Here is a 14,953-nt window from a genome sequence, read left to right on the forward strand (position 1 = left end):
TCATACAGAAAGTGAATTATAAGGAAATTCAGAAATGTTCTTTAAAATGATTGCAGTATTCATTACAAAATTAGTTTAAACTAATAATATGTCATACTATATATAAGTCATTCAAATCTCTCAAATATAATTTAAATATACTTTTCTTATAACAGTAATTATCATTGGATCATATAACAGTAATTATAGGACAGAAGAAACTCACTTGTCTATAATGTATTTGACATTTCGGTACATGTTTTTATCATCTCGATTCTTATATGGTTCAATGTGAAAAGTGACCTAAAACAAAAAATATTGATTAGAGAAAAAATTATGATGTAAAAATAAAAAGGAAATCATATCCCATATTTTTAATAAACTGACTTAATAACCTTAATTTAAGATGAATGCTTTTTCAATTGAAGTATAGTTGATTTACAGTGTTGTGTTAATTACTGCCGTACAGTGAAGTGATTCAGTTATACATATATACACATTCTTTTTTTATATTCATATTCTTTTCCATTATGGTTTATCATAGGATATTGAATATACTTCCCTGTGCTCTACAGTAATACTTTGTTGTTTATCCATTCTGTATATAAAAGCTTACATCTACCAACCCCTCCCCTGGCAACTACCAGTCCGTGATTCTGTTTCATAGATAGGTTCATTTGTGTTGTATTTTAGATTCCACATGTGATATCATATGATATTTGTCTTTCTGACTTCATTTAGTATGATAATCTCTAGCTGCATCCATGTTGCTGCAACTGGCATTATTTCATTCTTTTTTTTAATGGCTGAGTAGTATTCCATTGTATATATGTACCACATCTTTATCCATTCATCTGTTGATAGACATTTAGGTTGCTTCCATGTCTTGACTATTGTGACTAGTGCTGCTATGAACATTGGGGTGCATGTATCTTTTTGAATTATAGTTTTGTCTGGATATATGCCCAGGAATGGGACTGCTGGATCATATGGTAATTCTATTTTTAGTTTTCTGAGGAACCTCCATAGTGTTTTCAAAAGTGGCTGCACCAACTTACATTCCCACCAACAGTGTAGGAGGGTTCCCTTTTCTCCACACCCTCTCCAGCATTTGTTATTTGTAGACTTTTTAATGATTGCCATTCTGACAGGTGTGAAGTGGTACCTCATTGTAGTTTTGATTTGCATTTCTCTAATAATTAGCGATGCTGAGCATCTTTTCATGTGCCTACTGGCCAGCTGTATTTCTTCTTTGGAGAAATGTCTACTTAGGTCTTCTGCCCATTTTTGGATTGGGTTGTTTGTTTTTCTTGTTGAGTTGTATGAGCTGTCTGTGTATTTTGGAAATTAAGCACTTGTCAGTTGCATTGTTTGCAAATATGTTCTCCCATTCTTTAGGTTGTCTTTATTTTTTTTATAAATTTATTTATTTATTTATGGCTGCATTGGGTCTTTGTTGCTGTGTGTGGGCTTTCTTGGCAAGCAGGGGCTACTCTTCGTTGTGGTGTGTGGGCTTCTCACTGTGGTGGCTTCTCTTGTTGCAGAGCACGGGCTTCAGTAGTTGTGGCTTGTGGGCTCTAGAGCACAGGCTCAGTAGTTGTGCTGCACAGGCTTAGTTGCTCTGCCATATGTGGGATCTTCCCAGGCCAGGGTTTGAACCCGTGTCCCCTGCATTGGCAGGTGTATTCCTAACCACTGCGCCACCAGTGAAGTCCTGTCTTTTCGTTTTGTTTATGGTTTCCTTTGCTGTGCAAAAATGACAGATTCTCCTATACCATTGAAATAGCATTTTACAAAATAATCTACATTTAATGTGTACTCTTATTCAAATAATTTATAACAAAATTACTTTAAAACATCAAAAACTAGTACTATGATGGACAATAATTTTCAGAATGCTTGTTATTGATGTCATTTATATATTTCTACCATGATAGCAGAAAGCAGTAACCAAAAAAGGTTAGTTATATATAAATCAAGAAAAACTAAAAAATTATGGCTACCAAAACCATTTTATATGTCATTTATAACTAGTGGAGTAGATTAAGGGAAATATCATGTGTACTGTCTACTTATGATCTGCAAAAACAACTATGAGTACTTTATGGCAATATAATAAACTTATTGACAATATTTTTAGTTTGGTTTCTATGAAGCATGTATGGAATTAGAGACTTCTATGCTACTGCAATATAAGATGCCTTTGTTTTCAACCACCTAATTCAAGTGAAATATATTTTACATTAATCAGTGCTACTAGTTTTCACATAATTATAAAGTCAAACAGCATTTAGTGAAACTATAATTCTCTACTTTTAATAAAATAAGATTTCAGTAATATTATACAAAGAAAGTTTTTATTAGTAACAAAGGTCAATTTCATTTGTGCAGTATATTGTAAGTATGGCGAGGGTAGTTAGATTTTGCAGTAGCTCTGGTATGTATGTGCTTTTTAACTTCAATTGAAAGAAAAGTGGCAAGGGTATAGGTATTTTCATACTCTTATATAATGTAACCTTGGGTAATCTCCCTTTAGCTGTAACATTTCCTAAGTAAGTTTCCATTTTATATATAAAGGACACCAAATTTAAGCAAATATCCTATATTATAATGAATTTGCTTTTAAAGTTGCAAACTCTACATAGCTTCCTTCTTTTTTGTAAAGTGCAGATCAATACATTTATAGTAATTCAAAAAGCCATTATTTTATACAATACTTAATAAGTTAGAAATACGAGGGAAAATATTAATTGCAATAATATTACCTTGTAGGTTTAGTGAATAAATAATGTGATGTATCACCATTCCACTGTTCCATTTGGAAAAATCTATTAGACCAATACTACAATGACTTTAAAAATGATAGAATGCTATATATAAAATCAAACGTTTGCATTATCTTTAGATGGGGAAGTAAGGGTCCTATAAATGTTCCCTCATTTCATGCTTCTAATTTTGACCATGCACCCAAAGTGAACTTTCTAAAGTGAAAATCTGATGATCCTGGAGAGTGATATTAGCAACATGATGACATAAAATCTTCCTACTATATAGTCCTTTTAAAATCAACAAATTGGACATTCATACATGAGCAAAAGTGCCTTTGTGGTGTTCTGGGACCTAGTGTCTTATTCCAAGGAACCCAGGAGTTGTCTCACCCACCACAAAGATGGTAAGAGACAAATGTCTGTTCGAGCTGGGGAACCAGAGGAGCCAGCCAAACTGCCTAGACCCCTTTTGTTCTTGCCAGGCAAAAACTGTGTCAATAAAGACCCAGGCAGGCACTCACATATGAGACAGAGAACTTGCAGAAGTCTAGTCCTCCCAACGGGAGACTCCAGCACATAACTGGAGACAAAAAAAAAAAAACTAGTTTGGTTGCAACAGAAGGCAGTAGAGAAGCTTTCCTGGCACCATGCCTCTGCCCAAAGAAACACTGAAAGGGGAAAAGGAAAGCAGTGAGTGAGTACCCAGCTATCCCAGCTAGACTGGAAGTGGCTGGAAAAATCATTTCTCCACCAGCAACTGGAGTACTAAGATGGGAGCTTTATAACCGGGGGTATGGAGGATATTAGGAACGATGCAAATTAGAACTTCAATTGGTGGGAAAGGGATTATTCTTAGCAGAAGTCCACCTAGGAGCCACTGGGATCACCCTACTGGATCTGCAGGTGCCCCCAGTGTACAACCCACACTTTCCCCCCACTCTATGTTGGCTCCTTGTGTGGGCTCCCAAGTGCCACTGCAAGAGAAAGCTCCAGTAGACCGAGAGCATGCTCAGAAACCATGAACTTGAGCTATAGCAACCTTTTGGAAAACAAGAGAGGTTTCCAATAGCCAGCCTGGTGAACTGTAAGAAACAGAGAGGGCATAAATGTTTAAAAACTCACCCAAAAGAGGGAACAAGAAGACTGGAGCAGGTATAAATTCACAAAAACAGAGTAAAAACTTGGATAATATCAACACTACAGAATATAACATACCATCTGCTGAAGGCAACAAGAAAAGAGTTAAGAAGGTATCTACTACTTCATATGCAAAAACAACAATGCAAATCTAAAGGGATTATGAAACATCAAGGAAACATACCATCACATAAAAATTATCTATTTCTAGCAATCAAACTCAAAGGCACAGAATATTGCAACCTATCTGATAAAGAGTTGAAAATAGATGTTATGAAGAAACTCAATAGGTTACAAGAAAACTCAGAAAGACAATTCAATAAAATCAGGAATAAAATATGCGAACAAAATGACCCTTTATTAAAGAGGAAGACATTTTAAGAAAGAACCAAACAAAAATTCTGGAGCTGGATAGCAGGCAATGCAGAGAATATGCAGCAAGGCAGAGCATATGAAGATAGAAAAACTGACTTGGAGGATAGAAATTTTGAAATAACACAAAAGAAGAGGGAACTTAGAAAAAGAGCAAAGAATTCCTACATGATCTATGGATATCCATATATCCTGACAAATGTCAGAATTCCAGACAGAAGGCAGGGGCAGGAAGTTAACTTAAAGAATAATAGCTGAGAACTTCCAAAATCTGAGGAAAGACTTGGACATACAAGTCCACAAAGCTAGTAGATCATCCTAGTATCTCAATGCAAAAAGACATTCTCCAAGACATTAAAGGCAGGCAAGGAAAAAAAAAGAAGAGAATTTACAAAGGACTGCCAATAGGCTATCAGCAGATTTCTCTGTAGAAATTCAATAGGCCAGAGGACTGACATATTTGAAGAGTTGAAAGATAAAAATGGCCAGCCAAGACTACTTTATCTAGCAAAGTTATCCTTTAGATATGAAGAAGTAAAGCCTCTCCCAGACAAACAAAATCTGAGGGGGTTCACCACTATTAGATCTGCCTTGCAAGAAATGCTGAAAGGAGTTCTTCAAGCTGAAACGAAGACATACAAAATTACAAAATACTCTGGTAAAGATGAGAAATATACAGCCAGACTTAGAGAACTATAATTCTGTAGGAGGATGGTGTGTTAACTACTCAACTGTAGTATAAAGGTTAAATGAAAGTAGGAAAAATAACTATACCTACTATAAGTTAATAAATATACAATAAAAAAGATAAATTGTGGCATCAATATGCAAAAGGGAGGAGCAAAATAATGGATAACTTAGGGGGTTAAAGATAAGTTTCTATAAACCTAAAATGGACTGTTTTATCTATGAGATGTTTTATGGAACCCCCCCCTTGATAACCACAAAGCACAAATCTAGAGCAGACGCACAAAAGAGGGGGAAAAAGAGCATACCACCATGAAAAATAACCAATTTACAAATCTAGGCAGAAAGAGAGAAAAAGAAATAATGGAAATACAAAACCAGACTGTAGTTGATAAGATTACATATTAATAATTGCTCTGAATGTAAATGGATTGAATTCACCAATGAAAAGGCACATAGTGACTGGATGGATAAAGAAACAAGACCAAACTGTATGGTGTTCTTAAGAGATCCCATTAAGCTTTAAGGATGCACACAGACTCAAAGTGAAGGGGTGGAAAAGATATTACATGCAGGTAGAAACTGCAGTGGAACATAAATTTCAGAATGTAAATTTAAACAGGGCTGAAAAATTAAATGACCAAGTAGAAGCTAACTTTTTATGGAAATGTTTCCATGTGCTGTGACAATTATTTTTGTGTTTCTTCTGGTTATTTTCCTCCATATCAACAGATCTTTATAATTCACTGTACTTAAGCTGATTACTGTTAACTTTCTTTACAAAATTGTGTCTCAGCGATTGTCAAATATTTTTCTTTGTAGTTTTACTTTATAATTTTATTGACATAAATATATCTCTGTTCTAGTAGGAAAAATAAATGGTTCTGGTGATAAGGGTGATGTAGGAAGATCCTGAACTTACCTCCTCCCATAGACACACCAAATCTACAGCTAAACATGGCACAATCTCCTCCAAAAAGAACCTGGTGGAGTGACCCCATCACATCTGGCAAACAAGAGGGAAACCACATCAAAGCAGGTAGGAAAGGCTGAGATACGATCTCACCATAAACCCCATCCCAGCAGTGCCATACAATCAGGAGAGAACTCAAAACCCAGAGCTTCTCCCTGAAGAACAAATAGTTTGTATTCCACATCTGGCATACCAGTTTCTAAGACCAGCCCCTGAAAGATGAGTCCCCAAAATATCTGGCTTTGAATAGCCAAAGGGATGTAGCTCTTAAAGAGCTTGGATGCAGACTCATCCATCCCAGGGACCAGTGCAGAAGCAGCCCTTCAAAAAGCACCCAAATTTTACGTAAAAGAAACTCATTTGCTAGTTTTAAAAGCATTGGTCTGAGAGGCAAGGGTCTGCTGGGATATTCTATGGGGAAAGAGGCTGGAGGGCTCTATCTTCCTGTTCACCCTCTGCTTGCTAAAGCCAGCAGGTGCCATTTTTTTACTTTCTTTTCCTTTTTATCTTTTTCTTCTTTCAGCAGGTGCTGTCCCTGCACTCCCCATCTGCCTCACTCCATGTAGTGGGTGTCACCGTTGAGCTCTCCCTCTGTCATGCTCCAGAGCACCAGTATTTCCCAGAGGGGAGCGTCTACATGTCTGGTGACCTAGATTTTGCAGCTGCCACGAAGGGACACCTCTTGATCACCTGGACCTGGAGGCCAGGGGAGCGTGTGTCCTGGGTCCCATGGCACTGTAACAACAGACAGTTTTTGGTAGAGTACCACTCCTACGGCATTGCACAGATATCCAACTGAAACATACCCACAGTCTTTCTGAGAAACACACCTATTTCCTTCTGTAGCACCTTTGGCCTGTGGGGCAGGCTTCTGGTTTTGCACACTTATAAGAGCCTATAGAGGTACTCTCAGGGAATGGAGACAGTGGGCACAATCTTTGCACTCTCTGCCTTGCTCCAGATCACTGTTATCTTCAGAAAAGGAGTTATATTCTTATATCCTTGGCTGGTGCCCTGATTTTTGCAGCTTGCCAGGGGACGTCTCTATATCACTTGGCTCTGGTGGTCAGGGGGAGCTTCAGGTTTGGCACAGTTCCAGAATCTACAGAGGTGCTCAGGGTATGGAGGTCAGAGAATGCCATCTTTTTGCTCTCCCTCTACCTCGCTATAGCTCACTGTTATCGCCCAGAAAAGAACAGACACTTAACTGGAGCCCCAATTTTTATGACTGCCACCCAGCAAACACCCCCAGATCACCTGGCTCTGGTGGCCAGCAGGGCTTACACTGTGGTCCTACAGGACTGAATATATTTGCACTTGTTAAAATCTGCTGGCTGAGGGTCTAAATTCTCATCAGCCTGAATCTAGGTGCTACCTGAAATCCTCTCCTTAAGGACAGTGACTGGTCTCAGCACATCTTCAACTACTAGACGCTATTAAAAATAAAATAGGCTGCTTAGACAACTACAAAGGTTTGAGACAACCAAGAGCTAGGGAAGGGCTGAATGATAAAGTTCATCTCATATGCAAGGCCAATGCTTTAAGACAGAGAGAGGTGAATGTATCATCAAATGCATAGAAACCAACACAGAGAGTCAAGCAAAATGAAGAAATAGAGGAATATGTTCCAAATGAAAGAACAAGATAAAACCTCAGGGGGAAAAACCCTTAAAGAAACAGAGATAAGTAAGTAACCTGATAAGAGTTGAAAAGTAATGGTAATAAAGATGTAACCAAATTCAAGGAGAGAATGGTTGAACACAGTGAAAATGTCAACAAAGAGAAAATGTAACAAAGAGGTCACAGAGCTGAAAAATACACTAGGGATGTTCAATATCAGACTAGAAGAAGCAGAAGAAAGGATCACTGAACTTGAAGACAGGGCAAGAGACACTCACCTAATCCGAGCAGCAAAAAGAATGAAAAACAGTGAAGATAAATTAAGGGACTTCTGGGACACTTGTGTGAAAGTTAGTTGGCTTGATGTTGTCCTATAAGAAGCAGAGAGAGAGAAAGGGGCAGTAAACTTATTGGGAGAAGCAGTGACTGAAAAATTCCCTAACCTAAGGAAGAAAATACATCCAGATCAAGGAAGCCCAGAGAGTGCCAAATAAAATGAACCCGAAGAGAACCACACCTAGACATATTATACTTAAAAATGTCAAAATTAAACATAAGAACCCACACATATATAGTCAAGTAATCTATGATAAAGGAGCCAAAATATACAATGGGTAAAGGACAGCCTCTTCAATAAATGGTGTTAGGAAAACTGGATCACTACCTTACATCATATAGAAAAAAGAACTAAAAGTGGATTAACTTGAATGTAAGAATGGAAACCATAAAACTAGAAGAAAATATAGGCAGTAAGCTCAATGACATAGGTCTTGGCTGCAATTTTTTGGATTTGACACCAAAACCAAAGGCAACAAAAGCAAAAATAAACAAGTGGGACTACATCAAACTAAAAAGTTTCTGTACGGGAGAGGAAAATATCAACAAATAAAGAGGCAATGGAAGAAAATATTTGCATATCATGTATCTGATAAGGGGTTATTATCCAAAATATATAAAGTCCTCCAACTCAGTAGCAAAAAGCAAACAACAATAACAACAACAACAAAAAAACCTATTAAAAAATGGGCAAAGGTTCTGAAAGGATATTTTTCCAAAGAAGACATACAGAGGACCAACAAACACACAAAAAGATGCTCAAAATCACTACTCATCAGGACAATGCAAACTAAAACCACGATAAGATACCACTGCATGCATATCAGAATGACTATTATCAAAAAGAAATAAAAAGTGTTGGCATGCATGTAGAGAAAAGGAAACCCTTGTGCACTATTTATTTTTGGGAATGTAAATTGGTACAGCCACTATGGAAAACAGTAGGGAGTTACTTAAAAAGTTAAAAATCGAACTATCATATGGTCAGGCAATTCCATTACTGGGTATTTGAGAAAGACAAAAACACTACGTCAAAAAGATACATGCACCCTCATGGTCACTGCAGCATTATTTACATAGCCAAGATAAGGAAAGGAAACAACCCAATGTCCACCAATGTATGAATGGATTAAAAAAAGGATGTGTATGTATATAAAATATATCCCACCATAAAAATGAATGAAATCTTGCCATTTGCAACAACATGAATTAACCTTGAGGGCATTATGCTAACTGAAGTAAGTCAGAGAAATACAAATACCATACGATCTCAATTATATGTGGAAAAGACAAAACAACAACAAAAAAACCAAGCTCATAGATACAGAGAACAGATTGGTGGTTGCCAGAGCATGGAGGTGGAATGTGCGCAAAACATACAAATTTCCAGTTAAAAGATAAATATACGGACCCGGGAGGCAGCGGACCCGGCCCGCCGCTCAGTTCATGCCTCGCCGCTCCTCGCTCGCAGCCCTGTGCTTCGCTCCTCTCTGAACATGGCAAAAACATCCAGCCCTACAGAGACTGAACGGTGCATCGAGTCTCTGATTGCTGTTTTCCAAAAGCATGCTGGAAGGGACGGTGACAACTGCAAACTCTCCAAGGCCGAGTTCCTTATCTTCATGAATACAGAGCTGGGTGCCTTCACAAAGAACCAGAAGGACCCTGGTGTCCTTGACCGCATGATGAAGAAGCTGGACCTTGACTGTGATGGACAGCTAGATTTCCAAGAATTTCTTAATCTTATTGGCGGCCTGGCCCTAGCTTGCCATGACTCCTTTATTAAGAAGTCTACCTCTTCCCACAAGTAAATCGGAGGAGCCTTTGGGCCTGGCCTCCAGCCCCACTCCCTTTCCTTCAGCCTCCCAATTATCATCTACCCCTCACAGCCCACACATACCCTGAGCCCAGTGCACCCACCACCCCATGCAGGCCACTCCTGCTGGTAGTAATAAAACAATATTGTTTTTTGAAGCACAAAAAAAAAAAGATAAATATAGCATGGGGATGTAATGTACTGAATAATGGCTATAATTCATAATACTGTATTGCATATTTGAAAGTCCTTGAGAGAGTAGATCTTAAAAGTTCTCATCACAAGAAAAAAAAATTTGGAACCATATATGGTGATGGATGTGTACTAGATTCATTGTGGTTAATCATTTCACAGTATACTTAAATGTCATATCTTTACCTTGTATACCTTAAACTAATACGTTACATGTCAATTATACTTTAATTTTTAAAAAAGTAAAAAAATTAAAGAATATCTCAAATGAAAATGGAAACAACACACAATCCTATGGTGTTACAAAAGCAGTTCTGAGAGTGAAAAATGCATATATTAAGAAATGAAAAAGATCACAAATAAACAACCTAACTTTGCACCTCAAGGAGCTAGAAAAGTAGCAAACTAGTCCCAAAGTTAGCAGAAGGAAGGGAATAATAAAGATCCTAGCAGAAATAAATAGAGACCAGAAAAATTATATAAAAGATCAAGAGGTGGTTTTTCAGGAAAAAAAAAAAAGGAAAAGGAAAAGCCTCAAGCATAACTAAGAAAACAAAAGACTGAAATAAAGTCAGAAATGAAAGAGAAGAAATTACAACTGACACTACAGAAATATATGTGATGATAAAAAACTACTATGAACAATTATAAGCCAAAAAATTAGATAACCTAGAAGAAATGGATATTTTCCTAGAATAATTTAACCATCCAAGACTGAACCAGGAAATGGAAAGTAAGAACAGACCAATAACATTTAAGGAGATTGAATCAGTAATCAAAAGCATCCCAACCCTGAAAACCCCAAGACCAGATGGCTTCACTGGTGAATTCTACCAAACATTTCAAGAAGAATTAATGCCAATCTTTTTCACTTCTCTCAAAAACTGGAGAGGAGGGAATACTTCTGAACTCATTCTATATGCCAGTATTACCCTGATACCAAAGCCAGAAAAGAACCCTACAAAAATAGAAAACTATAGACCAATATCCCTATAAAACATAGATGCAAAAATTCTCAACAAAATACTAGCAAATTCAAGAATTCATTAAAAGGATTATGTACCATGACCAAGTTGGATTTATTACTGGGATTCAAGGATGGTTCGACATATGCAAATCAATAAATGATACAGCACATTAACAGAATGAAAGATTAAAATCATATGATCATCTCAATAAATGCAGAAACAGCGTCTGACAAAACACAGCATTCTTTCTTGATAAAAACTCAACAGATTGTGTAGAAGAAACACAGCTAATTATATTGAAAGCAATATACACTAAACCCACAGCTAATATTGTACTCAGTGAAGAAAAAGTGAAAGCTTTTCCTCTAAGATCAGGAACAAGGTGCTCACTTTTACTATTCTTATTCAACCCTAGTACTTAAGTATCCTATCTAGAGCAATCAGGCCAAAGAAATAAAAGGCATCCAAATAGTAAAGGAAGTCACTATTGTCAGATAATATGATCTTACATATTGAAAATCCCAAAGACTCAACGTTACAGGACATAAAATCAGTACACAGAAATCAGTTGCATTTCTATTACACTAAAAATGAAACATCTGAAAAATTAAAAAAAAAAAACACTATTGCATTCACAGTAGCTTCAAAAACGATAAAATACTTAGTAATAAATTTAACCAAGGAAGTGAAAGACCTGTACAATGAAAGCTACAAGACTTTGCCTAAAGAAATCAAAGATGACACAATATAATGTAAAGAAATGCCATATTCATGAATTGGAAGAGTTAATATTGTTAAAATTAACTGCCCAAAGCCAATTATAGATTCAACACAATCTCTATCAAAATCCAATGGCATTTTTCATAGAAATAGAAAAAACAATCCTCAGACTTGTATGGAACCACAAAAGACCTTGAATAGCCAGAGTAATCTTGAGACAAAAGGACAAAGCTGGAGGCATCACACTCCATTTTCAAACTATATTACAAATCTATTGTAATCAAAACTGTATGGTATTGACATAAAAACAGACACAGAGATCAATGAAACGAAGTAGAGAGCCCTGAAATAAACCAACACAGATGGTCAATTATTCTATGACAAAGGAACCAACAATATATAATGAGTAAAGGACAGTCTCTTCAATAAATGGTGTTGGGAAAACTGGATAACCACATGGAGAAAAAGAAAACTGGACCCCTACCCTTACACTACTCACAAAAATTGCCTCGAAATAGGTTAAAGATTTAAACATAAGACCTGAAACTGCAAAACTCTTAGAAGAAAACAGCTCCATGACATTGGTCTTATTAATGATATTTTGCATATGACACTCAAAGCACAAACAACAAAATTAAAAATCAGTAAGTGGAACTAGATCAAACCCCAAAGCTTCTGCAATGCTAATGAAACAACTAACGAAATGAAAAGGCAACTACAGAATGGTAGAAAATATTTGCAAACCATGTGTTGGATAGCGGTTAATGTCCAAAATTTATAAAGAACTCATACAACTCACTTTTTAAAAATCTGATTAAAAAATGGGCAGAGGACCTGTAGAGACATTTTTTTCCAAAAAAGACAACAAAATGGCCAACAGTTACATGAAAAGGGGCTCAACATCACTAATCATAAGGGAAATGCAAATCAAAACTAAAATGACATAGTCATAATAACAGATGTGAGATGCTATCATCAAAAAGATAAGAAATAAGTGTTGGGCGAGGATATGGAGAAAAGGCAACCCCTTTTCTTGCCTTGAGTAGTTCCTTCAAAGAAATGAAATCACCTGCACCCCATGTTCATTGCAGCATTATTTACAATAGCCAATACATGGAAACAATGTTAAGAGTCATCTATGGATAAAGAAAATGTGGCGCATACACACACACACGATGAAAAGCTATTCAGTCATGAGAAAAAAGGAAATGCTGCCATTTGTTTATAACATGGATGGACCTTGAGGTCATTATGCCAAGTGAGATGGATCGGACAATGAAAGACAAATATTGTATGATATCTCTTATAGTGGAATCCAAAATAAAATGAACTTGAAAAAACAGAAAGGAATGGTGGTTACCAAAGTCTAGGAGGTAGGGAAATGAAAGAGATGTTGTTTAAGAATATATACTTGCAACTAGTAGATAAATAAGTTACGGAGATCTAGATCTAATCTAACAGTGATTATAAACAACAAAACTGTATTACATTAAATTTGCTAATAAACTGTATCTTAACTGTACCCATCACTAGAAGAAATGGTAATTGTGTATCATGATAGAGGTATTAGCTATCAATGACAGTAATATTGCAATATAAATGTATCAAATCCATGTTATATACATTAAACTTACATAATTTATGTCAATTATACTTCAATAAAATGAAAAATTAAGCAAAAATCTGATGATGCTTTTCTCCTTCTCAAAGTCCTCCACTCACTCCTTCACTCCTGCACACCCTCCATTCCCCACTACAATTAGACTGAGGCAGATCTTCCTACCTACCATCTTCCTAGGTGGTGCCATCATACTCCTCCTGCAAATACTTGCGTTTGTCTCTGACCTCCAGTAGATTGCAAGGTCTCAAGTGCATAGAAAATATCTTATCCTTCTTAGTACTACCAGCATCTCCAACAGTACCTGCCACATAGCAGACCCTGAATGCATGCAGGAGTGAATGAATGATTTCCATGCAATAGGTAACAGTCAAATTAAACTCTAGGTCTGCCATTTATATACCTCATTTAGGTAATATTCACCAAGTTTTCACCATAAATTCATATTATTAATTTAAGAACAATAAGGCAAAAAGGAAAAAAAAAGAGCTCATAGACAGTAAAACATTTTTTCAAATGGAGCTGAAAGATCATTTAGAAAAGAACCACAGACATACTACATGCAAATTTCACATGGTCGAAAATCTGCAGAAGCCTGAGAAGCAGATATTATGACTCTAGAGCAATAGGCCAAATAAATAATGGCTGGTGAAATCAATACTACGAGAAATGTGATTTATATATAAAGTAGAAAAAACTTGCTCTTTTAAAATATGATACTAAACTTGTTAAAGTGCAAGAATACCACCAGTGACTGAGTTAGTTCTTTCCCTTAAAATCCTGATTTTCTTTAACCTAGATGGATGGTTTAATTCAGTCAGGTTTGATGTGATGATGTTTTACAGTAATCCACAATCTGAGTGGCTTTCAAAGACAAACACTTGTTTATTGGACACAGGTCTATGGACTGGCTATGCTGGCTCTGCTCGACTGTGGATCAAGTTCAATTCTGCTCCGCATGTCTGTCAGTCTGGGTCCTAGACAGAAGGAGCACCTGGGGCATGCTGTTCTCATGGAAGAGGAACACAACCATTGAAGCACATATAATATTTCTGCTCAGACATGGTTTTCTTACAGTTTTCAGACATGACATTTTCTTACATCTCATTAGTCAAAGCAAGCCATGAGGCCAAGCCCGACAACAATGGGGCATGAGGTATACTTGCTCTTTCCATAGAGGGGAAGGAAAACAGGAATATTTGCTAAAAATGATACAATCTATCAAAACATATCTATCATGTTTCACACAAAAAATTATTTCTCTGCTGTTATTAATGATATAGTGGTAAATATCCAGCTCTGATATTTATAGTCTCTACAAAACCAGCCTACTCAATGACAGTCAAAAGTGCTACAGTGTTTGCTCTAGTGAATATGCAGACAAGTATATGTATAAAAGAGCAAATATTTAAATCTTTTTGAAAAATGACTTACATTTTAGTTTTACTTTTCCAAAAAAAAAAAAATTACATTTGCTAAAGATAATGTAGAACAAGTAACTAAAGTGTCAAACGTTTTTGTTATTCCTGCATGTTTGTTTATGACTTAAAAAGCACCCACCTAAATGACTTTTAGTTGAAGTTAATAAATCAAAATCATAATTACAACGTACTTAGTAATGAATATTAGTTAAAACATTATGTAATCAAAACTAATGAGCTATGAAAAAAGCTTAACCGTGAGACAAATTAATTCCTTAAAAACTCTCTATTCCTAAAAAAAGAATGAAAATAAAAAACATTTTCACCTCAAAAAGTAGAAAGAAAA

The 14,953-nt window shown here is 36.3% G+C and overlaps 2 protein-coding genes across 3 annotated transcripts in view; one reads left to right on the top strand and one right to left on the bottom strand.

Annotated features, from left to right (window-relative positions):
• Positions 1–14,953, bottom strand: part of MANEA (mannosidase endo-alpha) — a 72,120-nt gene that overhangs the window by 5,888 nt on the left and 51,279 nt on the right. For both annotated transcript variants that reach the window (XM_036871894.1, XM_036871895.1), the window contains exon 4: positions 206–282. In XM_036871894.1, the coding sequence (XP_036727789.1) occupies positions 206–282 (77 nt within the window). The remainder of the gene's footprint in view (positions 1–205; positions 283–14,953) is intronic.
• Positions 9,288–9,849, top strand: LOC118905288 (protein S100-A11-like). Its single transcript, XM_036871896.1, has one exon. The coding sequence runs from the start codon at positions 9,369–9,371 to the stop codon at positions 9,681–9,683; it is 315 nt and encodes a 104-aa protein (XP_036727791.1). The 5' UTR covers positions 9,288–9,368; the 3' UTR covers positions 9,684–9,849.

This window comes from Balaenoptera musculus, chromosome 12 (assembly GCF_009873245.2).
Source record: "Balaenoptera musculus isolate JJ_BM4_2016_0621 chromosome 12, mBalMus1.pri.v3, whole genome shotgun sequence".
Lineage (NCBI taxonomy): Eukaryota > Metazoa > Chordata > Mammalia > Artiodactyla > Balaenopteridae > Balaenoptera > Balaenoptera musculus.

Excerpts from the sequence above, each read along its gene's own strand:
- LOC118905288 (XM_036871896.1), top strand. The coding sequence starts at position 9,369 with ATGGCAAAAACATCCAGCCCTACAGAGACTGAACGGTGCATCGAGTCT.